Source organism: Colletes gigas, unplaced genomic scaffold (genome assembly GCF_013123115.1).
Source record: "Colletes gigas isolate AHSC1104 unplaced genomic scaffold, ASM1312311v1 Colletes_gigas_Sc00078, whole genome shotgun sequence".
NCBI classification, from domain to species: domain Eukaryota; kingdom Metazoa; phylum Arthropoda; class Insecta; order Hymenoptera; family Colletidae; genus Colletes; species Colletes gigas.
In genome coordinates this window covers 86,831-113,929 of record NW_025106707.1, presented here as the reverse complement: position 1 = coordinate 113,929, position 27,099 = coordinate 86,831, and the positions used below count along the sequence as shown (strand labels likewise).

The window sequence follows — 27,099 nt, the reverse complement described above, 5'->3', positions numbered from 1 at the left end:
GGTGACACTGCTTAACGAGTATCATGGAGGGCCCATCTACCATGGATGTGGACACACCAACGTCTGCTAGAGGGCCCAAACGAATAATAGTCGACGCGAACAACCAAGACCAAGAGGTGGTGGGAGCTAAACGACCAGCAGTACCACAAGAAGCCCGAAAGAAAGCAGCTGTTATAAAGTTCATAGCGGAATCTCACAAAAGATTGTTGTATGCTTTTGGATTAAAGGACCACCAGATGAACCTTTCCATCGGAGATCAGGTTCACAACACATTATTCACCAGTTACAATGTAATACGCCAGCGGTTTAACCAGACAGGAGGAACGTTATCCCAGAGACTTGAGGGATCGAGCTTTAAAGTCACACATCTCGGGAGTGAGCATACTATAGAAAGACAGGTGGCATATGACATCTTAATCGATAGAGCAGAACACAACAACATACCATTTGATAAATATGAGCCCAAGGATCCACTCAACTGGTACGGGATAGCTGGGACATTGCTGAACTTTTTGTCCGGGTTCGCTTTGAGGAGGAAAGAATTAAGGTTAGGACACCATGTGATGCCTATCCAGCGCAAGGATGGGGTAGAAAAAGCGGTCAATTTAATCCAATATGGTATCTACGGGTGCCACCACATACTATGTGAGGGTATTTCTTTTCCTCCGGAAAAGCGTGCCTCAATGGTGCAATCCCTTGGTCCTATAACTGCTTTATTAGGATACATTAAGTCAGAACGCAAATACTCCGGGAAATGGTTGGTTGCGGTGAAGAGAGCTCTGGCCCATTTCCCGGAGATAGACACAATTCTCACGCTCATAAGAGACAAAGAGCCCACAGAGATCCGTACCCTTATTACGATGATTTGTGATGTTGCGTTAATAGTAACTACACGTCAGGCACAGCGTATGTTCCCCCCTCCTGCAGCTTTTTCATACATGTTTACCACTGATGAGTTTAGGGTGGGAACATCGACATATAAATCAAATACACTAGTAAACCATTTCAACTTTAGCGGTCATGGCTGCTTTGCGTTCTATAAGATTTTCCAAAGCATAGAATGGACCATAAACCTGAATGCAGCTTCGGACAGTATTGCAAAGCAAGTGGTATATCATTCCATGTTTGGAACCTACAAGGAAGATCTATCATTACTCAAACAAATAACAAACCTCTCCTCTTGGTCAAGTAGAGAAGAAATGGGGAAGGTTTTCACTAAGGCTAACACCATTGGAAAACCCATTAAATTCGCACCAGTGCAACAGATATACTATGCTAAGCTAGCCCAGGCAAATCAAACCGGGTTGCTTACTTCATCATATAGCCAAATCTCCTCTCAACCCGTTTTCAGTGGGCCAACAAAACGAAAGTTCTCTGACACATTCTTCGATCATTTAGTAGAAGGGGGTCCAAAAGCCAGTGGTGGAAAGTCTCTCCAAGCAATAATGGCCTCCTACGCGCAACTGAAGGAAGAACTGAAAGCTCACTTAGAAAAACACGACAGAGAATTGAATGTTGGCTGCATGAAGTGGAGACGAATTTCCGAGGTCACACCGACAAAGGAAGGGGAAGATGATGATAGCCTGATTTTCAACCTAACCCCCGTTAGCAGCGATGAATTGGTCTGGGTTAGGTCTGGAATAAGTCTGAATTAAGTCTGGGTTAGGTCTGGGTTAGGTCTGGGTTAGAAAAAGATCACGATTTACTGCAGTATCCATTTAGTATAAATTAGAGTATCGGAAAAAAAATTAAGAAAACGTTGCTCGCGTTATCAAAGCTTGCATAAGACTGACAAAGCTGATTGACTCCGAGCAGAACAAAGGATTTGGCGGGAGAGAGCCAGTCGCTTGTTTTTTGACTCTTCTGTTTTGGAACCCCACCAGAGCATATCTGTGATTGTCGACACACACCGGAGAGGGTCCGAATGTACAACAATGTAATGAAATATTCGATCTTTCACCGACGTATTTGGTATCTGTTGGCATTCTCCAATTTCGGTCGTTCACGGTAACATATATAATAGATATTTTCACAAAGAAATTTATGCAGAGAAATAGAGTCAGTTCTTTTTTTCTAAATTGTGTTAAACCGAAATCATGTAAAGAAATATAGTGTAAAAAGAGAATTAAGTATACATATATGATGTTAACAAAAAATGATCGACTGTATCCATAGACTGTACTAACAAAATAGTGTAAATAATTTTGCTCGATACTATCCTAGATTTATTTTCATCGATACTAGATCAGAGTATAAATTATGAAGTATGAGATATCGACATACTCAACAATATTTTTAAAGCATCGACCAAACCTTTTTCTACGAACATTTCTCATTAAAGAACTTGCACATTCATGGACTATAAATATAATACATCAAGAAATTTTTATCTCTCTATTTGTATAGCATATTTTTTTAAGATGGGTATTATGTATTATCTGAAAGGTAAACATGTAATATTTAATTGTATTTATTTTATTCAAAACATAGTGAATAAATTACCTAAAATTTATGAATATAGAGATAATTTGTATATGATTATTCTGCCAAAGAAATCTGTACTTTCATTGAAAACGAATTTAAAAGTTTTTGCTTTCTTTGGTCGTTCTAAACTAAATCTTTGTACTGTATTTTTATCTTCTGGATAAAATGGTTCGAGTAATTCAGTTTCTTTATCGCAAACTTCTATGTGACAATCTTTGCCTACAAATCCTCCCTGAAATTCAATTTCAAACGAACTTAGGCTACATTCTTGTTCGAAATCAATAGCTATCCATTGCGGACTTCCCTGGAATACAATTTTTAAATACTTTGTACTGCGATTCAACTTTTAAAAGTATTAAAAAGATATTTTCTTACTGCTTCAGAGTTCCAACATGTTTCCGGGCAATTGTCAAACATGTGCTTCTTCCCATACAATCGATTATTCCTATTTAATACTGAACTCACCCTAAATAAAAATTACACTTTAAATATGTATTTTATAATCAAATTAGATATATTTTATAGGGTGAGTTATATTCATTCGATTCGTCTAATTCAGTACATTATTGATAAATTTGTGGTAAAGTTACAGTAAAACTGAAGACTAAGACTGTCGTTACTGTGTACAAAATGCCAAGTAGACAAATGTTAATTTGTTAAACATTTATTGAATGAAATTTCTGCTATTTCTGCTAATATTTCATTGAATAAATCACCATTACCCATAAACACTGTCAGAGGAGGAGGAGGAGGAAGGGTAACATTTTTTACTGTTGCTACATGTACTCTCTGAGTAGGTCAAGGTTATATATGGGGGGGGAGGGGGGGATTGTTGCCTCACATACTGTCTACCTGACCGACTCATGCGAAGTCTATGCATAAAAATCATTTCTTTACGTTCTACAAAATCCCATTTGACAATGTAGCATTATCAAATTGGATAAATCATTTATAATTTGTAACATGAACATAGCAACTATAGCCACTTGTTTCTGCCTGTGCACATGTCAAGAAATGTACATAACCTTACTTTTTTTACTGTAACTTTAGCAGTTTATAAAGAAATAAGAAATTTCCGCAGATAATGAAATGCATATCAATAATTTACTGAATTAGACGAATCGAATGACGTATAATTCATCCTGATCGTTGAATCTGTTTTCTAGGAATGTTTCGTTGCTTCTTAAAATATAAACTTACCGACATTCGAATTTGTTTTGTTCTAATAAACAAGTCATAATACAATAAGAATAATTTAACAGTTTACTCGTAATGCAGCTTCAGATATCTATTAATTACACCCTATCACTTTATTTAAAATTTATTTCGCACAATTACGGTATTATAAAAGTATCAAATTATAAACTGCATTTTATAAATTTTGTATACCTTTGATGGAGGTTATATTACAAAGTTAGGTTAGTTTATGTTGAATTATAGTGAAGATAATTATTATAGACACAAACTGTATCATTTTTTTTGTAAAATATGAATTAAAACATAATAAAAGTGTCCTGATAAAAAAGATAGAAATTTTTTAAAAATTAATCAAAATTTACGAAGTCCAATTGATATATATATATATATATCTCCTAAAAAAATATGTTTTAATATATTATTACAAAAGAAAATATGAACGTATGAAATAAATAAATGTATATACGTATAAACAGAAAATCTATTATAAACATATCACAAAATTATACTTATAAAAAGCGTAAAAGGAAACATTACTTCGAGAGATAATTAAATATACACAGAATTTTCTCTTTATTATGATCTTTGTAATAATTAACAGGTAATGAATAGATAAAAAAATAAGCATCTATTTATAGCACATATAATTTCTTACAAAAAGAATATTTCTTTTATTTTAGATTTTCTAATAAATATGGCATATATGCCAATTAGATCTCAATTTAATAATGGAATAAATCAAAAGATTTCTGAATATGTATATACGCATGATTTACAAATGTACTCTGTACCACCGTACGGAGAAATTGAATTTGAAGAATTACAGCAGTGGTGCGTCGATAGATTAAGAGGTAATCAGTTTTATTGTTTTCTAGTTTGCGGCAAGATACTAACGAATATATGAATTTATCGACATAATCCAAATTTAATATACTTACTTTAAGAAAATAAAAAAAGCAGTCGATAATTTGTAAAAGTAAAATGATTATTTTCATTTTATTTAAACTGTAATTTTGATCGCAAACATAATCGTATATCTATTTTTATATTTCTCATGAAAACTTTGTACATTTCGTCTTAAAAAGTAATATAATTTTATTTTTTAGTTTTGAAGCTAGTAGAGCAGGTCTCTAGGGAACATTATAAAATGACATCCAAATATTATGTAACTATTTTAATCGAAAAGTTGGTAAACAATGGGCTTCATGATTTTGCAAAGCTCATACGTGCACATAACTATAAATCTCAGAATGAAACGGAACAGCGTTTGAGAAGGAATGATTGTATATCACATTTAATATTAACGTCTGTTTTTTGCTTTAAATATAAAGAGAAGAAATGGTTGTTCAAGCAAGAGGTGAAATTATTCAGGTGGAGATTGTCTTTATTGAATAAAGATAGCATCGAAGCATTTAATTGTGCCAATGGATTACGATATAATGCTGTTAGTATATTTGTGTATAACATTTAACATAAAATTATGTACCTGAATAACAAAAAGTACTACTTTTATCGATTAAAGAGCTTCTTTCTTCTCAGATCTCCGAAGAAGAAAAACAGAAGATCATAGAAGATGTAAAAAGAACCTATTGGTACATTAAAAATATAGATAACATGAAAGTTTACACAGTACATTTCACTAGTGTAATAAATGAAGTTATGAAACGTCAAATATTTTTAAGAGACGGTATTGCTTATGTGCCGGAAACAAAAATATCTTGGTTGATTCTTTCAGAGTTTAAAAAGAAATTGAACGAAGGATTTACAGTACGTATGGAATAATATAACAAACGACTGCATGTTTTAAAAATGTTACACTTTCTGGAAATTATATGTTATTTTAGTATTCACGACAAACTGCGTCAAATATTTATAATGATGGCAGATTAACAAAACTTTTTAGCGTACTTTCAACTTGCAGTAAACCTAGTTATTTCAAATATAATAGACGTCGGCGAGTGTCTATTAAGGAACTAGATCAGGTATACTTCATATTTAAATATTATTCATTAAGCATTTAAGATCGTTATACGTATGCTTTTTTTTTTCTTTAGTTATCAACGACATCTTATCCATTATGCATGAGAGTACTTCACGAAGCATTAAAAACAAAGCATCATCTCACAAATGGTGGAAGAGTTCAGTATTGTCTGTTTCTTAAAGGAATAGGACTCAGATTGAAAAATGCATTACGATTTTGGGAAGATGAATTTACCAAAAAAATTACCAAAAATACTTTCCAAAGGAAGTACAGATATACCATACGACATTTGTATGGGCAAGAAGGAAAACGAGCGAAATACGAACCTTTCCATTGTATTAAAATATTAAACTCTAGCGTTGGTTTGCGAGATAATCATGGTTGCCCGTTTAAATGTATGACACTTGATGCACTTAAAGACACATTGATCAAATGTGGATTGGTTCGATCAGGTAAACAAATTGATGTTTTCATTGTGTTCTCCCTTATGGAAGAATGTAAAAAGATTAAACCTTAAAAAATAATAAATATTCCAGATGTAGAATCGGTGACGCAACTTTCAAGAAATGGGTTTTATCTCGAAGCATGCAAGGAATATTATGAGATTACTCATAATTGTATAACAAGGAATACTTTTGACCATCCAAATGTATATTTTAATTATAGCTGGAAAATGTTTGAAAGTATGAATTCAGGTAAATTTTATCAGTGCGCTATAATAAATATTGCGATAAAATGTTCATTCATAAGATTACAAATTAGTTGATTATTTTTAGATACTGGGAACTGAATTATCAACAATTTACCAAGAGAGTGAGGAGAAAGGAGATGAAGTAAACTACTGATAGAATTGTACAAAGTATATCGTGTAGGAAATTTTATTTTTGTCAATAAATGCGATTTAATCGAAGAATATTTTTAGCATTCGCTGTGAGTTCCTTAAAAAAATTAATAGCTATAACATCGAGAACTACTTATTTCTTTTAGTTTTATATATTAAATTAGTCTTTACACGCTTAATTATATATTAAATAGAAATTCTAATTAAACGCTTTTATTTGTGTTTTTCTACAGCTTCGTCTACAATCTTGTTCAATTTACGATTCTGCCAATCAAGAGAAATGTCGTCGAGATGATTGTCAAAATCAACAAGATTTCTATATTGCTCTGTTTTTAGTAAAGAATACACTGCGTCTGTATGCGTTACTCCTTTATCACAGATTACGCTGAAAGAACAAAAGGAAAAACATTTTATATGTAAACAGTAAGTATATTGAAAAATATATGAAACATTTTATTACTCTGTTATGTCCTTGAGCTTCCATTTGCCATCGATATATTGAGATACCCTCAAACGATTCGAGTTTACGCCAAATGATATTTCCTTATTATCGATCTAACGGAAAAAATACAATGGAAATTTAAAGAAAAAAGAAGAGAAGTAAAAAACCGACTTTAATAATACCTACCACAACAAGCAGAGCATTGCCATAGTTTTCTGCTATTTTGTCTGCAATTCTGTGAGCCGGTTTATCTGTACTATATTAAAAGATTAAACTTGTGCGAATACTGAACAAAATTATTGAAAATTTTGAGACATAATTTCTTGAGCAAATATAAGACGATAAATTACCTTAGATCATTTATGTTTTCATTTGCAAGATAATAACCTACAATTATTAAACCTTTGCTTGTAGCATACTGATCAACCTGAAAATAATTTTGTTAAAATTGAAAATGTCGGTTGGTATTTAATTTAAATATTTCAATTAATACCATACTTATTTTTGCATGGAAATTAAACGAACAATATTTAAGAAATTACAAATAAAATATTATGTTGCTTCAATCATAATGAAATCAAATTTGAGAATAACCTATTAATTATTTATTGTTTAAAAGACGCGTTTTATTTAAGTTTGTATATATTCGCTTATACCATGATCAAAATTTGTTAAATTTTATTTAACAAAATGTAGTAAATATAATAATAAATTTGTGTTTGCATTAATTAATAAAATTTAAATAATATTTAAATATTTACCATAGTCAATGCGATTTCTGCCATAGGCGATACATGAAGGCAGATATGAAATAGCGGAATCGCATCCTCTATACGTAATTCCGTGGATTTGCTGTCGCTTTTATTCTTCTGTTTGGCTAACAACAATCCATTTATCGCACAGTGGGGATACTTAGCTGCGTGTAATATAATCTTACAGTAAGCACGGCTAGAGAACGAGACATCTGCCATTTTGACGTGTATGCATCTAATAACAAATATTACCATTCATTAACAATCGATAGTTTATTCGACATAGGCGTCGTGTGTTACGGTTTAGATGTTGGTAATTATGCGTCAGCAGAACGACGATTTGAATTTAAGTTTCAATACGTGGAAGAAGGTTTGTGACTTATTTTTTCGTCAAATGTTACGAACATTGTAAAAAACAAATCTTTGAACATGGTAGCCTACATCTTTGTTACATCTTGGTATGTCTATTATCCATTCACGAATTCTATGATTAATATTCTTTCATAATATATTATCCGAAATTTTTACAAAATTATAAACAAAGCAAGTGCCGTTAGAATTAATTGAAAATGTAAATTTCTAATTTAATTTACTTATTAGACGAATAAAAGTTTTCGCGCAAAATTCTATTCGAAATTTTCGTTATGCGGATGTACAAGTACAGAATGTTCAGAAACTAAATAATATTTAACGAATACAATTCATAATTACATTTAACGTCCACAATTATTTATTTGTCTACATTTTGAAATTTTCTCAATATTTAAATTAATATTTATTGCACGATAGAAATGTTAAAGACAAAAAAAAAAGAATTACGAACACGGTGTAAATATAAATTTGAAATGTACAAATACAGGTGAAATGTAGGAATTAATAAATATTTGTTATGTTCTTAAATAGCTCATTTTTGTTGTACACTCTGTATTCGATAAATTCTAATCGGGGTTCGGAGTATAGTTTCTACCATTTTGTTCGTGTTCGCGGTCACGTGGGCTTATTTACCATGGTCCGTCTTTAAATTGAATGCGGTGTGGTGGTTGACAGTACTGCCTATCTCCGATTACGACGCGAAATATTTATAGGTCTCGTCGTTGGCGAGCCTGAAATTACATTGAATGAAAAATTGATGAGCTGTGGAGCATCTGCAGTGCGCGTCGTGTGTTATGTTGTGAGCGGTTTTGTTACGAATGATTTTTAACTAAAAGTTTGTGATCAGTAGTCATGAAAATATTTAAGCATGACACTTAAAAGTCAACGTACACGCGTTGCGATTTCCTGTCAAGTATAAATGAAAAAAAAGTCCGCTCTTTTGCAAGAAAAACGTTGTTTCTTTGCGATATCATTGTATTGCTCGTAGAGCGGGAACCATCGAAAAACGTACAATGGCAGATTTCGATGCGATCTACGAGGAAGAGGAAGAAAATGAACAAAATTTGGAAGAACATTATGTGACGATGGTGCCAGATCCCATAGTTATTCGCGGAGCTGGTAATATGACTGTGTGAGTAAAACGATATTGTTCTTCGAATTTATCGTATATATTAATTTAGAATTTTGTTCAAACAACAAAGAGATTAACCCTTTGCGGTCGTATGTCTGCTCTCCAGCCACCACAGCAAGGAACTATACGAATCGTATACTGTATGCATTCATGTATCAGTTTACACTTTTCCTATACGAACCTCAATGCCTAAAAGACCTATTCACGAAACCAATACGGTGCTCCATCAATTGGAGATAACGTAATCTAATGTACACAAAAGTTGTAACACAGCGCTCGCCATGCAAGACGCAGTGGCGAGTCAGTCGTCTTTTGAACGTAGTGAAATCGACAACGTTCGACGATACCTTGTAGAATTCCAAAGAATATTTTATTTAACAGTAATCAGACATTCTCTCTTCTTAAAATATTCCAAAATAATTCCCCAAAATGCGATACATGCGCTCGAAGACCTGGCCTGCATGTTGGAGAGTGTTTTGAAAAATATCACACGAAGGAGAATTATAAAACATAATTTTTATACAAAAACATATCACAAGATGAGTGTATCGAATAAAGATATATCTAAAGTTCACAAAAGAATTACTAAATCTTGTTTATACGTCGTAAACTTGCGTGTTATGTATCCCTGCTCTATCGACGGAAATTAATTCCTACCAGTACGATACCCATCTCCATATTTAATCCGACCGCAAAGGGTTAATTTAGAATTTTGTTCAAACAACAAAGAGATTAAACTTCTAAACCAAAAGCGATGTTTGTGAATACATTGAAAGCGAATTCTTTTTCTTCGCAATAATTTGTTCTTTAAACTAAAAATATATGTTTCGAAATATGACAAATTACGTAAAAGAAGTTTGATGTTTGTAATATAGCTTACGTGTTTAAAAAACGAAAAAAAATACATGTAAATTATATGTAATTTATGCCTCTATTTGTACAAAAAAAGATCTTCGTTGACTATATTATAATTGTATTTATTTATTTTAGATTTGGACTTAGCAATCGTTTCGAATCAGAATTTCCAAACGGCCTGGTGTCACGCGTTGCTCCGGAAGAATTCAAGGCAACCGTCATGAGAATGAATAGTGTACTCAAAAAAACTTTGCCAGTTAATGTTAAGTGGTTATTTTGTGGTTGCGTTTGCTGCTGTTGTACATTAGGTTGTTCTCTTTGGCCTGTCATCTGTTTGAGTAAAAGAGTAAGTATCCGTCTTAACAAAAATATAAATTTGACTTACAGACATATTTATTTCTTAATTTGATATAAAAAATATTTCTTAATCTTCTTTCTATTAAAATAGTCTTACTATAGGGAATCTTGTTATTAGGAAATATAATAATATAAATAATTTGTTTTTCTCTTATATATTTTTATATAGACGCAACACTCGCTAAATAAATTGCTAGAATGGGAAAACAGTAGGCTTTACCATAAACTTGGATTGCATTGGAAACTAGCGAAACAGAGATGTGATACTTCGTCCATGATGGAATATGTAAGTAAATATAAAGATAACAAATTTTGTATTCGTTTGTTTTGTATTAGTATATTTCATAAAAAGTTCAAGATATTAACAAAAATTGTTCTTTGGAGAAACACATTACATTGTAAATAGTTTCTTTGTGGAGAGAAGTATAGAGAAAATTTCAAGGTCAATTTTCTATTTTTCTATTCATAATATGTTAGAGTTTGTTGAGATTAGTTCAAGAAGATGTAACGTAAGGTCATTTAATATAAAAATTGTTCACACTTACCTGTACGCTTAATTTCTAATAACAAGAATAATTTAATAGTTTCTGCATTTCGTTTTCCCTTTATCGTGTCCTGTATTATTCTAAATCTTTGTAAAAATTCTATTTTAACATTTTTCAATGTTTGAATGGTTTTTCATGACACAGAGTGACTGTATGTTATATATTGATGAGTTTACCTCAACAAACGCTATTCAAATTATGAATAAAAAAATATAATATTTCGTATACATATAATCAGTTGCAAAAATCTACATACACCCTATAAATTAAGTAAGACTTACTGATAATCTTATAGATATTAAATTATTTACCAAATGGGATTTCTAGAATACTCGAAAAAAATTATTATAAATTTTTAAAATTGTAAAAGATGGAGTAAAAATCATACATCAAGGGAATAACAATTATAAAATATTTTATTTTAAATTTTCGTGGATCCTCTCAAATATCTTCAGGAATCTCTAGCATTTTTTAGATCTCACATATTCCTGATTAAAATCTATAGAAATTGTTCCTATCATACATATTAATGTTTTGCATATTTTCATTGTAAACAGTTCTGTATCTCATATTAAATGGGTATATGTAGACTTGCATTACTGATTGTATCAAAGATTTCTTATAATTAATTTATTTACATACATTTAGTGAGATTAAAAATACGTTTGATTATATATTTTATTGTCCTTGTAGCAAGAACAAAATTTACTTGCTTAATTATGTAAATAGTTGAAACCCTACGTAAACGAGTTAATACTACTAGTTACATCATTGTCTAAGCTGTTCATGTGTATTGATCTGTATTTCTATGTAAGCATACACTTATTTGATTTCATCTTTCACATTACAGGTTCTTTTAATTGAATTTATTCCAAAAATACCCATATACAAACCCGATTAAAGTTAAAATCTGGATTCGTATATAACTTGTGCGTATAACAAATTGGTGAAAATCAGAGACATGCGAAAAAGCCAAATAGTTTTTGGCTAAATTTGAAACAAGCATGTAAAGTGCTACTATAGAGATGGCGTTTGCGGGATGCATATTTTTGTAAATATTATATGTAGGATTGCACAGTACAATAATGAGATGTGAACGTAAAATATCACATATTAGTTTCATCCCATAAAATCTATTTGGCAAGATCTACAAACGTGGACAACTTATTTATTTATTTTTTATTAAGAAGAATTTACTTTCCTTTTTATTCAATGTTTTACCATTGGAAAATGAAAATCAATTAGGTATTTACACTCGCTAATTTTTCAAAATGTACACTTTTCAAGTAGACGTTAAGGTTTCAGGTAAGAAATTAATCTGATACAGTACAACGAATGCATTGATGTATTTGTAACGTGAAGGAGAAAAATAACCATTGAGAAATCTTTATACGAATCATGGTATAGATGATAATTGACTATAAGATGATGTTAAAAGCCCAATTTGATTTGCGTCAGATATATTTGAATAGAATTTTTTCTAGTATTTGCTTGCCTAAGGCCTGGGCCCATTTCTTCTCTTGTGTTCCAATTTGCTCAGTTCGTTACTTGAAAAAACACTCCTAAGTCCTCTTTGTATGTGCCGAACGTACCATGGTAACAGTTTTGGTTAGCCATACTATCCGTTGCACCAGTTAGCCTCATCCTTCCATCGTTTAGTCTTGAGAATACAATAGAATGTAAAAGTTGAATGCATCATACAATAACTCAATGCGATATTGACTAGTGCCCACTCCATGACTCTCTGTTGCGAAGATTAAGCTAAAGGCAGCTGGTGGAGGAGAATGAAGACATTCTACTAGCTTGCCTAGTTGCGATGATCAAAGAGATGTCAGCCATAATTGATACCAAAGTTCGAATTTCTGCAGGTTCTCGTCTATGGCTGGAAAGTGTACAAAAGTCCGTCTCACTGTCCACTTCTGAGAGTATAGTTTATCGGTTTTTATATAATACAATAGGGTTGTCATTGGTCCTACAGTTTGAGGCACTGAGACTCTCTTTTCAAATGGGAATGATGTACTCCGTAAAGACTGTATTGGAACAGTTTTGGCGTCTTTTAAATGTTGTTTCACTTTTCTATACGCAAACAATGGTGACCAAGTCTTAGTTCTTTTCATCTTAATGCAAAGCCCCGACAAAAAGTTCAATGGATTTGCAATCTCATACCAATTCGCTGGGTCTCTTTGATCATATCTTCCAAAAGTCATTATTCGCTGTTCTGGATTCTAATGTGCCTCCTGTTTGATTATATTTTTGCTGAAGTACTGTGTAACGAGTAAATAAAATGTTATGTATTTGGTCTCCAATACTGAGGTCTGTAAAGCCCGGCTCGGCAAAAATTGTTAATAATATTTTCTTATGACTAAAAGCAATAAAACGTATTACTTTTACCTTCTTGCCAGTTTCTTGAACAATCTGAATCTTTTTTGACGTTGGGATTTATTCCATCCACTACTGTGCGTCTTAGAACTCCATCTGGGTTTTGTTCCTCTTTAACTTGCATCGGAACTTGTTGCGCTTGCTCCATATTTAATACAATTAATATTATTTACTGTTTTTACACAAAAGAAATAGGATGATACGCATATTTAGAAGTACCGCTAGATGTCCAGTTTGCTAGTCATTAAAACATACTTATTGTCAACAATTTTTGATTCTTTGCTAATAATTTTTCAAAATGTACACTTTTCAAGTAGACGTTAAGATTTCAGGTAAGAAATTAATCTGATACAGTACAACGAATGCATTGATGTATTTGTAACGTGAAGGGGAGAAATAATCATTGGGAACTCTTTGTATAATTGCAACATGCAAAATGTTCAGATTTGTACATACTTATGTATAGAATATAGAAACTTATTTTGTCTATAGGTTGATTTATTACCATGGTGATATTAGAAAGTACGACGCATACAGATATGTTTCACTTTCTGGCATAAATTTGACACTATAATTTAAGATATTCAATGTAAAGTTTCGTATTATATAGTCGACATTTGACCAATGATATGAGATGAATTACTTTGCATGCAACAAAGAATTAATTTTTCGGTTAATGATGACATTCTATAAAATAAAAAAAAAAGAATGCAATTACTATGTTATTTGTACGTTCAGTAAAAGTTTAGGTATTCTCCATTATATGTTTGGTATAGTGTTCGCTTGAAATTTTAATAAATTTTTACTGTTTTATCGTATGATTCTGCACAGGCACTTCTCTGAAAGAAATAATGCTCTTTGGAATAAAAATTTTTATTGCCGTAAGAAAACATGTATGAAAACTTGAAAAGTATTACAGATCTTTATGTTGCTATTCAGTGGCTGTGATTGAGAATGCAAGACTAGTTTTCAATTCAACGTGTACATTATATATCTCTTAAAGATAACATATGTATATTTTTGTGCATAAGCATGGCAGCTCTTGGTTTCTACAACGTACGTACTTAATTTGCAAAATTCTTAACAATAATGGTAATATTTTATACTAGAACAATAATACAATATCTGCTACAATCATTCACGCAAATGTTCATGTTTCGATAATTAATTTTAGGATATATTGTGTTGCACTTACTAAATAAATATGTTAAAGCGATTAGTTTCTAAACAATTGCAAATTAAATGTGTTTAATCATTGATAGAAAGTGTAACTAGTAATATAACATACGCAACATGAGTTTAAAAATATTATATAGATATTATGAAAATGTACTGTGCAATGGAACCATCGTGAATGTAAAGATGTTTGATCATTCGCACGTTTGAGAGTTAGAAAAGTAGAAAACTGTGCAGAATTTATAAATGTAAAAATCAACGTGCTTCTGTGCTGTGTATTAGTAACTTGTACACGCATAATCAGTGCTTTTTAATATTTTTTTTCTCGCAAGAATTATATTATTTACCAAATTTATTGATTCGTATAGAGCGCAAGTATTTTCTGAGGTTTTGTAAGCGTGTAAATATAAATATAGGATATTGACAAACGATAGATGAAAACAATTAATCCTTTGTTATTTAAAAAGATGCGAATTCATATCGTAATTAAATATTGTGATTATATTTAGTAAATTGATAACGGTTAGAGATTGTTCATTTTCATATCTTATATTGTTTTCTTTCGTAAATGAATTGAAAAATATATTGGACATTTTCATGTTGGGAAAAATTATATTTACATTTAAATATTGAAAATCTATCAATACGCAGATAAGTAACAACTATAACAGATTTAGGGTTGCCTAAACAAATTTGTAAAATTGTTTCAAAGAGTACATTGAATCTGACGAATTTACTAGTATTTGGACAAATAAACATTGTTATTAAAAAAGAAATTATTCATTTGAAAATAGATAGATTTATTTATATATTGGAATTGTGTAGTAAGAGAGCATCGACTTGAAAATGGAAGGTATGAAATATTGAGTCGATATGTATAGTACGACAAGAGGGATATATTTTTGATAGAACAAGTAATGGAAAATAATGTCCCTAGAAATGTAACACCGCTTTTGTTATATTTATAATCTTTATTATGTTCCATCAAAATGTAATGACAAAGTTAATGGAGAATGTTTAAAAAAAATTGTAATTTCGTTTAATTATCGTAAAATAAATTTGATGTAACGAAAACTTTATTGTTAACGCAAAAGGAAACAGTATTTCACTTTATGAAAATGATTAGGCTATCATGATTTCAATGTGTGCCTTTCACTTGCGGATTTGTGTGAATTGTATATGTACATACTGTATGTTGAAAATATATTACAAATTATATTTGTATTAAATGACGATGATTCCTGTATAATACATATAATTAAAGTAAGAATTCTTATAGTTATAAATATAATGTTATGTAAATTAAACTCCCCTATATTAATACATAACTATTTATCTTTTACAGCATTAATTTTTCCGTTTATTTATAATAGAAATAAATTGTTTCACATCTTTAGGAAATCATGTAATTCTTTGCAATTGCATTAACTACATTTTTATTTAAATCAAACGGATAATTAAAATAAATGTAACTGAAAAAAGTAGATATATAAAATATCTGTAAAATGTATAGAAACATAATTTTTTAAAAAGATATATTACTGTGATTAATTAAAAATTTTTAAATATTTTCTTTTATTTCCAGAAATTTTGTTTTCTATAAAATAATTTCTTTTTGTGCTATAAAAATATGTTTCTTCATAATAATACTAAAGATAGAATGAACAACTTATTTCTTTTTAATTTTACTATAGGAAACATAATTTCTTTTAAAAACAAGTATCCTTTAAATCAATATAAGTTTAAGAAGAATTTATGTGTACTCCGGAGGCTTATAAATGATAAATTTGTTGTGCAGATCTGCATTTAAGTGTACGTAAAATGCAGGTCTGCTACTAGTCTTATACAAGTCGTGTAAGCTGGTATCTGCATTGAAATGATATTTGCCAAGAATAATTCTATGTTATGATAATTGACAACAGGTGCCTTTGCAGCTCTTAATAAGAAGTGATACATCATTATTAGTCATGGTAGTGAAAAGGTGCTTGACAGAAGGAGGCACATAGAATACAAGGAAAACCGTTTTTACAATATAATAAGTGTTATTATCATTTAACACATTTTTTCAAACATTATTATACCAAATTTCCAAATATCTTTTTTACAAAGTAAACTCATGTATATATGTTTACAAATGATTTCATTAAACGACAGAAATGTGCAAATATTTATGTTGGTATTAAATGTGCTACTTCAATCTGTAGAATCTACTCAATCTTTAATAAAAAATGATATTAGGTAAGAATGCTTATAAAAATTTATTCATAGCGAAGTTAAATGTATGAATAAATATGATTAACAAATTATTCTTTTTACGTGCGCTTTTATTTATATAGATATGTTTCTTTTTGTTAGAGTAAATTTAACATGTCCATTACCACTAACAACTTTGGATTTCATTTACAATCTTACGCAACCTAATTTAGAAATTATATGGCCATGTGAAGTGCGTTTTTACTGGCAATCGTTACAACCATTTGTCGAATTTGTACGATTTTTGCTTGGCTATATAACACCATTTATTATAATACTTGGTAAGGAAGGAAACGATTAAATGTCTATTAAATGTATAATTAATGTTATTCATTGTATTTCACCGAATTAAAACTCGTCCATGTAGGTGTGTTGTTAAATACCATTTCGTTTGGAATGCTAAGCACTCCCATACTCTGTGAATCAAATTTATCGCTTTATTTAAAAGCACTCGCACTATCCGACAATGGAGCATTAATTTTTAATTATGCTGTGGGTATCGCAAAGTCTCACTTCGCATTTGTTAATAATCTTTTTATGGTAAGGAATCAATTAATCGTCATTTTCAGTTTTTGCTGTGTAAAATGTAAGATTTATATATTCAATGTTTTCTTAGAATAGTAGGTTTCTGTGCAGCTTAAATTCCGTTACAATGGAGTTCTTTCAATTTACATCTACTTGGCTGGTTGTGGCTCTCACGTGGACTCGAGTTTTTGCTATTATGTTTCCTTTTGGAATACGTGGTCATTGCGACAACTGTTCCGAAATAATAACTCTTACTACTTTAATATGTACCAGCTTTGTAATATCGCTAACAAAATTATATTCAGGAGGTAAATATTTATGTATTTTAATGTTTAACGTATTTGCTAATATTGGCAAAAAAAAACAATTTAGAAGAATACTATTTTTACATATTAAAAACAGTCTGATTATATTTTAGGATACGAAACAGACAGCGTATTTGAGTTCATACCGTGTCAAAAGAAAATAAAACCATGGGGTAGCGCTATGTATTTTTACATTGCTTTATCAACATGGCTGCCATTGCTCTTCATATTTCTTGGGAACATTTTGCTTATTTTACATATGAAAAAGACTGAGAAAATTCGTTGTCAGTTGACTCGTAAGTAAACTGCTTGATTGGAATTTGTTAATCGAGGAAATATAAGTACATTCAATGATATTATTCCATAGAAAATTTCAGACATAAAGCGAACAGAACGCATCATACTTCCAGAATACTATTTGTAGTGTCGACAGTTTATTTAATATTATTATTACCCCTTGGCATTGTCGAAACTTTGGAACTCTATTGGGATGTTATTTTGATCAAATTCCCTGCTACGGAGGCAAAGAAAAACATGGAATACGTACATTGGTATGAATTCATAACAAGGAAACAAATTTCATGAAACAATTTTCTGTACCAAAGTCTGTAATTGTTTTCAGGTTGAAAGAGAAAATGCTATTGAAATGGTGCCGTGGATTATGCTTCCACGTGTACCATTGGAATTTTGCAATTAATTTCTTTCTGTACTGTCTTACCGGTGAGAAATTTCGAAACGTAGTGATACAAACAATAAGACGTTACAAAAGAGTAATATTTTCAATATTTTCCAAACATATCGACAAGTATATATTTTGTTCGAAGTATCCAACACATTTAAAGTCCGTTCAGTCAACAAATGTATTACTCATAAGAGCTATTACGCTCAGTGAACAATCTATAAATGCAGGCGTTTCCGCACAAAGCAACAGCAGCATTGCTGCGAACAATTAATAGAAGAGTAATATTGGAAAACTTTCTAAAGACTGTTAGTATTAAACATCACGAACTATGTTTTTTCACATACGCATCTTTTATTGCATACATTATTACATACTTCATGGCAAGTTTTAGTAATTATTTCAATTTTATTGCGGATACATTCTTGCCCAATTACCGTTCTCGTTGTTACTTGTACTTTAATTAACAATAATTGAGATTTCTGTTATATAATACATTAAATATCTCGTTTTACGTACATGACAAAAATAATTACTAACGTAGTCGGATATCACAATCTATATTTTAAAATAATTTTAGAAGTTACACTCTTTCGCATCATATGCATAGGAACAAAGAAGATAACAAAAGTATAATTATTATCTTATTTCTAATTTTAATTCTCTTTATTAAAATTAATTAAAAATTTAATCGATTTTATAAGTTAAATAACTGGTCCCAATACAGATCGCGGTATTAATAGAATTATTGCTTATCAATACTGCAGTTCAAATTTCCTCCGACCATCTTGCCAATTTGCTACATCGTATTACAATTCCGAAGCACATATTTATGTACACACACGCTTTCATATACATATTGTATATATACATATCATATATGTATATATATCTTAAAAACTGATAACAAGTAGTTCTTAAAATATACGTAAATTAAATTTGTAAATATGTTTCGTTGTATATTTACATTAAAATATATTGATTTTTAAATATAAAGCAAAATTTCATTTTTATATCCTTGGGACTGCGTAATTATGTACCATATATTAATTACAGCAATTATGCACTGTATATATTAAGAAATACCATTTGTTCTATAACGCTTAAAATAAAATATACATATAATTCATTAGTATATCTTCCGATTAATTTTATTTTATTATAATTAATTTTGATCCTCGAAATGTGTAGTATAAGATACGTAAAACAGTTTAAAAAACTGCTGGTATTTTGTATATATTTAAAAATATGATATTTATTACATATATATAAAAATGTTTTTAATAATGATTTTGCGTTAATCTTAGCAAGTTTGTAATATTTTATGTACACGTGAAAAAATACCAACTGTTTCATACGTTACTTATGTATAGCATGTTATACAAAATTATTTTATGTGAAACATTCTAATTTATTACGGATCTCCTAATAATTCTGGAATTTATCTACTTCATTAAACACAACTAATTAAACAAATTAAAATATAAAATGATGCTATTTTAAAATTTTAAAAAATCATCTATACAGTATTACTCTTTATGCAAGGGACATATTATTTAATACTTAATTTGTAAAGATAAATATCTGCCAGGCACTGACATTTAAATAGGACAATTTCCATTCTGTGCGCATTTATATTAAATTTATATTTGCATTTCTCAAATATATTTAACAATAACTTGTCCTCTATCAAATGAAACGAAATATTCTGTACGAGATAAATTTTAACAATTAACAATTAACTATCTTCGTGATAGTAAAAAACATTATTTTACTTATTTTGTTCATTGAAAATCAAGAATTAATATGCATGCAAGGGTGGGCTGAAAAGTAATGCATAGATGCTTGAAAAGCGTGCAAAAATGGCCTTCAAAAGCGCGCTAAATGGAAGTAACGTTTCTCCTCTGTACGCATGCGCAGTTTGAACTTTGAAGGCCTCGCGTTCATCGTTCAGCCAGTGTATTTCGAGCAGCGGAAGTGTGAAGACGTGTTTCAGCGCTGTGTCCACGCGAGTTAAACAGAGTGCGATTTTTATTTCTTTTCTCTACTCAAGAGAGACCTTAAGAGTAATCATTATACCTTGAACGATGAGGTGAAAGCTATCGAGTCCTGGATTCGAAAAAAGTCGGAAGAATTGTTCAGTGACGGAATGAAAGACCGGTGACTATGTTGAAAAATAAATATATGATTTTGAAGCTTAAGAATTGTACTTTAATGTTCTACGAGCATGTGTGCATTACTTTTCAGCCTACCTTCGTATTAGTCCCTCAATTTTGTCATCGTTACAAATATTTATGATGTAAAGAAAAAATATTGTTTCGTTAGAAAATTGAAACTATTATTTTTGTTGTACTTTTTCATACTCGAAAAACAAACTTTATTTTTTTCAATTTGGCTTAAAAACCGATAAAAAATATCTTCTCGAAATTTCGCAAGGCAATGTGTACTTGCACAAAATTCAGTCTTTTCGTGATTACAATTTTATAATATGTATTTAAGGAAATATGATTCGAAAGCTGAACCTTAAATTTTCAATATTTTCCTTATAATGCAATACCATCGCAAAAATATTTATCGTATATAAAGAGTAAGACTTACTGTTACAACTTGCAGTAGAGAATATATCAGAATACTATAATTTGTAATATAGTACAGTGTGTAAAATTAATACGATTGTGACATAGTACATGGTACTCTGTTTACGTAATTTACTGGAAATTGTCCTTTTCGACCATCGTACTCACCGTATAGCCAATCCTGCGATATCCTTGATAGAACCGTAATTTTTGAGCCTTCCTGTAATTCAAATAAATGCAAAAGAGTAAGTACAGTTGTGTCTTGAATATCGATATTGGATATTCAGGATCAAAACTGATCGATAGAGATGCATAACATGGCACATCGATATCTTACGGTAGATTTAAAAATTAATATACTTTTTGGAACTAACATAAAGCCAGTTCCAAGAACTGGTGAGGTTAACAAGCAACTTTTCAAATTTTACGAAAACAAAGTAACTTACACTGAATGGTAAATCTTCCGGTGTTTCACCATTAAACGAGTAAATAGCAGTAACGACATTGTCTGGTATACCAGGCAGCGGTACTTTGATATCAATGAAATTGATAGGAAATATTCCTTGTTGATTTCCTATTCTACCCTCCATCCAGTCATCGTTGACCTTTTTTATTAAATATATAATATCGCCTTCTTTGAAAGGCAGATCATCCGAATGTGTTACTGAGAAGTCGTAAAGCGCAATTCCATAAGGTTTTTTGTTATTGATCTGTAAATAGAGAATATAACGAATATTCTGACGTAGGTTGAAGTGTAATTACTTACCGGAAGCTCATCGTTGTTTGCTTCTCTTAAATACTCTGACGGTGGTGCAGGTGGCGGTATTGTAGGCATTGGTGGAAAAGGGCTATTTTTAAAATCGTTTGGCCACGAATGTGTTAAATCTAATGTCGTTGACTTGGTAAAAGGCACTGTTGTTTTACTGAAACCATCGAACTCAGTTTCCGTACAATTTATTTTCTGTTCCATTTTCTTTAGTAGAAACTTTGGTGCCGCCGGTTTAGGTGGTTTTGCACGAATAATAGTTGGCATTGAACGATTGGTTTTAGAACACGCTTGATTGGGAGGCGCTTGATCAAAATGATTGTTCGCGTTAAAAGCAAAAAAACTTGCATCTCCCACATGTTTCACAGATTGCGATGCATTATGATTATTGGTAGCTTCTAACGGTCCAAACGGATCTGGCACTGGATTAACTTGCCACGGATCATTTTGTTGTACTTTTTTAGTGGATATTCCAAAAAAGTCAAAATCGTCTTCGAAGCCACTCTCCGTTTGAGATGTGTTCCCACTGCTTGTAAACACGGATGGATTTGAGTTACCATCGCTGCCAAAACTATCGACGCTAACACCATCGCTGCTCGATCTAGTTGTGAATGTCGGAGAGCCCGGCGGGCTGAGATCGATCAAACAAACCGATCCATTTGTGTTCTCTGATTGCAGTATCGTATTTTGTATATGACTATTTAATTGCGTTGTACTCGAATATTCGCTTCTTTTTCTTCCAAAAAGATTGGACAAAAGTTCTGTTGGTCTCGCCTATATGAAAGTTTCAATTTAAAGATGCACAAATTAGCACAAAATAATGATATTTACGTACCGATTTCTTTAATTTGTCTTTCTGTGCCTGCGCATAGTTCTGATTAAACTTCGGTGGCGGTGGTCGAGGGGGTGGTTTCTTCTTTTGAATGGGCTGTTGCGCTAACGTAGATCCAAAGACATCGTTTCTAGAAACATTTTTAAACGAGATACTAGAAGTACTGTTTGCGGTTAAAGGGTTAAAGATATTATATTTATAAAAACGTATGAAACCTACATGTTGTTCCAAAGAGAGTTTCTTTGTGCTGTTGAATTAACAGGTGGACGAGGAGCCGAGCGTGTAGGAATTCGCATTTCTGAAAGAAGATAGAATAGAGAATGATACTTGAAAAGTAATTTTTTTCAAGATAAGTTATCAGAACGTGCAATGCACAATCGCAGAAATTCTTTTCTATCCATTCATATACGCAGTGCGAATGCAAATGCGTAGAAACAGATGCAAGCCGAGAACTGGTAAAATAATAATAAAGCATTACGCCCACATCGAATGTCAGATACGTTTTGACGAGATATGAATTTACCAGGCGCGGCGATAACGATGAAAACGTTAACGAATCGCGATAGAGTTGGTTTTGACGTACAAACGAAAAGTGTGACGTAGTAATAATATTCGGTTGCAATGTCGAACACATCAGAATCGAATTACGACATTATGAATAAAAATTACGTCAAATCGATTAATTTTGTTTGAATGATGGTTATGAACACTGACAGGTTTGTACATACCACTCACCTGTTCTCACGTTTGCAGCCATTTTTCGTTCGATTCGGTCGCAAGCATATCCTATATCACGGCGGGCTGGTTTTAAAATAAGTCGATCGGATGGCGATTAATTAGTAAAGAGACTAATGTTCACGTTGGTGAGAATTTTCAGTAAACGTATAATTATTGAAACTGAGAAATATCAATTGTTTCTTGATATTTTCAATGTTTTCCAAATGACTTCATTTGTTAAGGAGAGGTAGTATATAATTGCATCAGCAATGTTTAACTTTTACAATTGCGAAAGAACGTGGTCTCTTATTGGTTTTGTAATTGGCAGACATATATCAATTAAATACTAGCAGATTCCAAAGATTACGCTAATTTTCTGGAATCATTCAATTATAATAAATTGACTCGCTTGCACAATATTTTACAAGTTAATAATATTAATTTATATGTAAAATCACTGATATAACTAGTTTATTGAACAAACATTGTGCAAGAGATCCTAGATCATAAATTAGAAATTTAGAAAATTACGAAAATAGTTTGTCACTGGAACTCGAGAGATTCTAGGTATATTAATGTTATCATAGTGGCTACACTGCAACCTTTGAGCTGGTTATAAAAACTCCATGGACATAGGAATATGTAGGCGCTGGCCTACATATATGGGCACAGGGTTGCTCAGAATGATTACACGTGGTTTTGCGGACGAGTGCTTTATTGGACTGTCCCTTAGCTTGCTCGGGGAAGAACTCCCGATTCTTTCTTGTCTCTCGAGGCCCAGGGAGTACCTAGGGACAAATTCCCTATAGCATCCCGGCCTCTCTTAATGGTTGGCATCGGCGCCACTCGCGCCATCTGCGGGAGTAACTAGGGAGTTACTAATGCTCCCTACAAATACATATAGGGACGGAACAATAGTTGCGACTATCGGCGAGGGGAGTGAAGCAGCTTTGCGGGGGGAAATCACGGTCACGTGGTACTCTCTGGTGCCGCATTAGTGATTGGTGCTATCCTAAATGCGCGAAATTTAAAAACGAAAGCTTTAGTTTCTTTACAATTATAAATGTACGATAGAATATTTTTAGTAAACCAGAGACACAAAATGTTTTATTTATAAATCAACATACTGAAATGTTAATGGTGATTGGAGATGTCAGAATTAAATGGTTAAAAGTTTGAATCTATAAGATATGAAAAATCTTTAATACTATTCGTTTGATATTTAAATTTGCAACTACGCAATGAATTCAGTACGGTTTGCATTATTATTTGACGAGATCTGTCAATAAATAAAACATGACTATTTAGGAATAGATAGATATAACTACAAGGTTATCTTTCACTTTTTTCGACTTAAGAATATGATTTAACGAATTTTGCAACATATAACTTGCCATCGTAGAGTTAAATATTGGTCATAGTCTTATAATGCAATATTAAAATTTTTATTATAAAATGTTAATCTAATTCCCTAAATATTGGTAATTTATCCTTTAATAAATTATACAACTGTTAATATCTATTTTCCTATTGCATAAAGAGATTAGGGTGTATTATCAATCATTTTCATAACAATTACCGGTGATATGAGAGAATAATTATATTATTTATTTTCTTTTCTCCCAAAACGGGACGACTTGCCGTACGATTTTTACACCCTTTTACAACGCACAGTGGCATTGTAAAAACAAATATACAGGGTGTTCGGCCACCTCTAGCAAAAATTTTAATGAGCGATAGTAGAGGCCAAAATAAGACGAAAATCAAGAATACTAATTTGTTGATGGAAGCTTCGTTAAAAAGTTATTAACAATTAAATTCAAAAATTTCAAATCGTTCTAAAAAAATTATTTTCGGTTGCGGGGGTCAACTACAATCATTTTTGGTGTGTACACGTACCTCCGAAATCCTATCTACTTTCGAGAAAAAAAATCGAGTAGGTGCTGAAATTTTTCGGCGAAAAAAAATTTTTCAAATCGTTCTAAAAAAATTATTTTCGGTCGCGGGGATCAATTACAATCATTTTTTATCATTACACATACCTCCAAAATCGTACGCACTTTCGAGAAAAAAATTCCTTACTGAAAATCCAATTAGGTGCCTAAATTTTTCAACGGAGAAAAAAAATTGCAAATCGTTGTGGAAAAATTATTTTCGGTTGCGGGGGTCAATTACAATCAGTTTTTGTCATTAGACATACCCACGAAATTCTGCCCACTTTCGAGAAAAAAAATAGAGAAGGTGTGAAATTATTCGAGAAAATTAAAAAATTGCAAATCGTTGTGGAAAAATTATTTTCGGTTGTGGGGTTCAATTGCAGTCATTTTTTGTGAACAGACATACCCCCGAAATCTTGCGCATTTTCGAGAAAAAAAATTCAGTAAGGGCGGCCCTTTAAACGTTAATAACTTTTTAACGAAGCTTCCATCAACAAATTGGTATTCTTGATTTTTCTCTTATTTTGGCCTCTACTATCGCTCATTAAAATTTTTGCTAGAGGTGGCCGAACACCCTGTATATCTGTCTTTTTTTAGAAAAAAAAACTGTATAATTCACTGACGCTACTGCTCACAGTAATACCAGTCTACTCTTTCACTGCCTTTTACACTGCTTCTCACTCGCTCTTACTCGATGAGAATAAGATTGCGCTTGTGCTATCACAACCAATCGCCAATGCGGCATCAGAGTACCACGTGACCGTAGTTTGCAGCTCCCCGGAGCAGCTTCACCCCCCTCGACCATTGCTCCGTCCCTATATTCCTATGTCCATGAGAAACTCCTAGATTACAGCGCCATCTGATGGTCACTATCAATTTGTAAATTATGAATTTTATAACGTTACTTCCAACTTTCGTTAACTTGAATATCATGCCTTTTAATTGAAAACGTTATTTCGTAATTATCTAATAATAAAAACTTTTGTTTTTTCTTCGCGTAGGAATAGGTATTAAGTGTAGCCAGTTAGGCAACGATATATATCGTGAACGCCACTTTATTTGTCTATGTACAGAACGTTTTCTTAATGTTTCTAATTAACGATTTAGTAGGACTTAGTGGACTGAATTTATATACATTGTAGCGTCAGCGAACGCTCTTACCATTGTACCCTGACTCAAAACGATACGAGGAATCGTGTACTGAAACGCATTTTCAGTGCACACAGAATCGCGTTAGAAAATATAAAAGAAAAAAAAAAGTCTCTTACACTCATATTCGACACATGCATTCGATCATCTTGCGTTTAACAACCTCACTTTTGCAGAGTTACAAAATAATTTGTATAGATATCAAATACAAACAAACACTTGGTACTTTCTTCAAATCAAATCATCGGCGAAGATCGGGGATTCGATCGTTCAAGGGGGGGGGTGAATTGATTTACCATATTGACTTTCGATAAAATCGAATCGATCGTAATGCTAGTTGAAAACTGTTATAATTCACGTGTAAAAAGTTCGGAAAAGTCCACTTAAAATTGATATGCGGCATAACAGACAATAACAAATGTGTCTGATGCCTTATATCGTACGAATAGAATTTTTTGCAACAGTTCGAGAAGCGTAATGTAACTATTTTACGAAATAATCGGTAAAAATTCTTTTTTTCGCTTAATTTTATATTATTGACATTCATTTTTCTTAATAAGGCCATATCCAGCATTTCAACGAGTCAAAACACAAAAACATACAAGCTATAAATAAACAATTTTTTATAAAAATAAAATCTGAGAAACACATTGAGCCAATAATGTAAGAAATAAAATAAAGTGATTTTTGTCTCGTATTTCATTGAACAGTTATTTTTAAAAGTAAATTATCAGCTCGTAGGTTTTTGCTGGCATTTCAAGCAACGATCATTTCCCATCTTCTTCAATGTTTTTCCAACGAAATCTACTCTTATTACTAGGCCGCTTTCCATTGTCGCGACTTAAAA

The 27,099-nt window shown here is 31.6% G+C and overlaps 6 protein-coding genes across 10 annotated transcripts; 3 read left to right on the top strand and 3 right to left on the bottom strand.

Annotated features, from left to right (window-relative positions):
- Positions 1-2,454: 2,454 nt before the first annotated feature.
- On the bottom strand, positions 2,455-3,888 carry LOC122403840 (nuclear receptor 2C2-associated protein). 2 transcript variants are annotated; one of them, XM_043407597.1, is made up of 4 exons: positions 3,874-3,888; positions 3,685-3,772; positions 2,860-2,950; positions 2,455-2,788 (listed from the first exon to the last, which is right to left on the bottom strand). In XM_043407597.1, the coding sequence occupies exons 2-4, from the start codon at positions 3,720-3,722 to the stop codon at positions 2,510-2,512; spliced, it is 408 nt and encodes a 135-aa protein (XP_043263532.1). In that variant the 5' UTR covers positions 3,723-3,772; positions 3,874-3,888; the 3' UTR covers positions 2,455-2,509. The 2 variants fall into 2 exon arrangements, with proteins under 2 accessions (XP_043263532.1, XP_043263531.1); XM_043407596.1 differs by having other exon boundaries at positions 3,685-3,874.
- Positions 3,889-4,375: 487 nt separating this feature from the next.
- LOC122403844 (DNA primase large subunit-like) lies at positions 4,376-6,493 on the top strand. Its single transcript, XM_043407605.1, has 7 exons — positions 4,376-4,532; positions 5,013-5,125; positions 5,221-5,448; positions 5,526-5,663; positions 5,736-6,114; positions 6,199-6,357; positions 6,439-6,493. The coding sequence occupies exons 1-7, from the start codon at positions 4,376-4,378 to the stop codon at positions 6,450-6,452; spliced, it is 1,188 nt and encodes a 395-aa protein (XP_043263540.1). The 3' UTR covers positions 6,453-6,493.
- Positions 6,494-6,664: 171 nt separating this feature from the next.
- Positions 6,665-7,938, bottom strand: LOC122403839 (ER membrane protein complex subunit 8). Its single transcript, XM_043407595.1, has 5 exons — positions 7,707-7,938; positions 7,296-7,372; positions 7,132-7,201; positions 6,964-7,058; positions 6,665-6,888 (listed from the first exon to the last, which is right to left on the bottom strand). The coding sequence occupies exons 1-5, from the start codon at positions 7,914-7,916 to the stop codon at positions 6,717-6,719; spliced, it is 624 nt and encodes a 207-aa protein (XP_043263530.1). The 5' UTR covers positions 7,917-7,938; the 3' UTR covers positions 6,665-6,716.
- Positions 7,939-8,827: 889 nt separating this feature from the next.
- On the top strand, positions 8,828-15,671 carry LOC122403832 (cysteine-rich hydrophobic domain-containing protein 2). Its single transcript, XM_043407585.1, has 4 exons — positions 8,828-9,201; positions 10,192-10,402; positions 10,583-10,699; positions 11,809-15,671. Exons 1-4 carry the CDS (start codon positions 9,083-9,085, stop codon positions 11,857-11,859), a joined length of 498 nt encoding a protein of 165 aa, XP_043263520.1. The 5' UTR covers positions 8,828-9,082; the 3' UTR covers positions 11,860-15,671.
- Positions 15,672-16,647: 976 nt separating this feature from the next.
- On the top strand, positions 16,648-19,325 carry LOC122403852 (probable G-protein coupled receptor 139). The gene is made up of 7 exons (XM_043407618.1): positions 16,648-16,751; positions 16,857-17,047; positions 17,134-17,306; positions 17,383-17,599; positions 17,710-17,892; positions 17,964-18,147; positions 18,219-19,325. The coding sequence occupies exons 1-7, from the start codon at positions 16,648-16,650 to the stop codon at positions 18,547-18,549; spliced, it is 1,383 nt and encodes a 460-aa protein (XP_043263553.1). The 3' UTR covers positions 18,550-19,325.
- A 130-nt stretch (positions 19,326-19,455) lies between these two features.
- LOC122403850 (uncharacterized protein B0303.7-like) lies at positions 19,456-23,499 on the bottom strand. Of its 4 annotated transcripts, none has more exons than XM_043407615.1 (6): positions 23,178-23,499; positions 22,669-22,747; positions 22,453-22,579; positions 21,618-22,391; positions 21,298-21,561; positions 19,456-21,071 (listed from the first exon to the last, which is right to left on the bottom strand). In XM_043407615.1, the coding sequence occupies exons 2-6, from the start codon at positions 22,743-22,745 to the stop codon at positions 20,940-20,942; spliced, it is 1,374 nt and encodes a 457-aa protein (XP_043263550.1). In that variant the 5' UTR covers positions 22,746-22,747; positions 23,178-23,499; the 3' UTR covers positions 19,456-20,939. The 4 variants fall into 4 exon arrangements, with proteins under 4 accessions (XP_043263550.1, XP_043263549.1, XP_043263552.1 ...); XM_043407614.1 differs by having other exon boundaries at positions 23,185-23,499; XM_043407617.1 differs by lacking the exon at positions 23,178-23,499 and adding an exon at positions 23,037-23,119.
- Between the last annotated feature and the right edge of the window lie 3,600 nt (positions 23,500-27,099).

Bases quoted from the DNA above. Each gene is read 5' to 3' on its own strand.
- LOC122403839 (XM_043407595.1), bottom strand. From the start codon at position 7,916: ATGGCAGATGTCTCGTTCTCTAGCCGTGCTTACTGTAAGATTATATTA. The intron at 7,373-7,706 runs GTAAATATTTAA...AATTATTTTCAG, and splicing joins CAGAAATCGCATTGACTATG to GTTGATCAGTATGCTACAAG. The intron at 6,889-6,963 runs GTAATAAAATGT...TTGTTCTTTCAG, and splicing joins AAGCTCAAGGACATAACAGA to CGTAATCTGTGATAAAGGAG.
- LOC122403844 (XM_043407605.1), top strand. From the start codon at position 4,376: ATGGCATATATGCCAATTAGATCTCAATTTAATAATGGAATAAATCAA. The intron at 4,533-5,012 runs GTAATCAGTTTT...TTAAATATAAAG, and splicing joins GTGCGTCGATAGATTAAGAG to AGAAGAAATGGTTGTTCAAG. The intron at 5,449-5,525 runs GTACGTATGGAA...ATGTTATTTTAG, and splicing joins AATTGAACGAAGGATTTACA to TATTCACGACAAACTGCGTC.
- LOC122403850 (XM_043407614.1), bottom strand. From the start codon at position 23,206: ATGGCTGCAAACGTGAGAACAG. The intron at 22,748-23,184 runs GTGAGTGGTATG...ATCTTCTTTCAG, and splicing joins GGCTGCAAACGTGAGAACAG to AAATGCGAATTCCTACACGC. The intron at 22,392-22,452 runs GTACGTAAATAT...ACTTTCATATAG, and splicing joins AAGACAAATTAAAGAAATCG to GCGAGACCAACAGAACTTTT.
- LOC122403852 (XM_043407618.1), top strand. From the start codon at position 16,648: ATGATTTCATTAAACGACAGAAATGTGCAAATATTTATGTTGGTATTA. The intron at 17,048-17,133 runs GTAAGGAAGGAA...TCGTCCATGTAG, and splicing joins ACCATTTATTATAATACTTG to GTGTGTTGTTAAATACCATT. The intron at 17,307-17,382 runs GTAAGGAATCAA...ATGTTTTCTTAG, and splicing joins TTGTTAATAATCTTTTTATG to AATAGTAGGTTTCTGTGCAG.
- LOC122403832 (XM_043407585.1), top strand. From the start codon at position 9,083: ATGGCAGATTTCGATGCGATCTACGAGGAAGAGGAAGAAAATGAACAA. The intron at 10,403-10,582 runs GTAAGTATCCGT...ATTTTTATATAG, and splicing joins TCATCTGTTTGAGTAAAAGA to ACGCAACACTCGCTAAATAA. The intron at 10,700-11,808 runs GTAAGTAAATAT...TTCACATTACAG, and splicing joins CTTCGTCCATGATGGAATAT to GTTCTTTTAATTGAATTTAT.
- LOC122403840 (XM_043407597.1), bottom strand. From the start codon at position 3,722: ATGACTTGTTTATTAGAACAAAACAAATTCGAATGTCG. The intron at 2,951-3,684 runs GTAAGTTTATAT...ATTTTTATTTAG, and splicing joins CAAAACAAATTCGAATGTCG to GGTGAGTTCAGTATTAAATA. The intron at 2,789-2,859 runs GTAAGAAAATAT...ATTGTATTCCAG, and splicing joins CATGTTGGAACTCTGAAGCA to GGAAGTCCGCAATGGATAGC.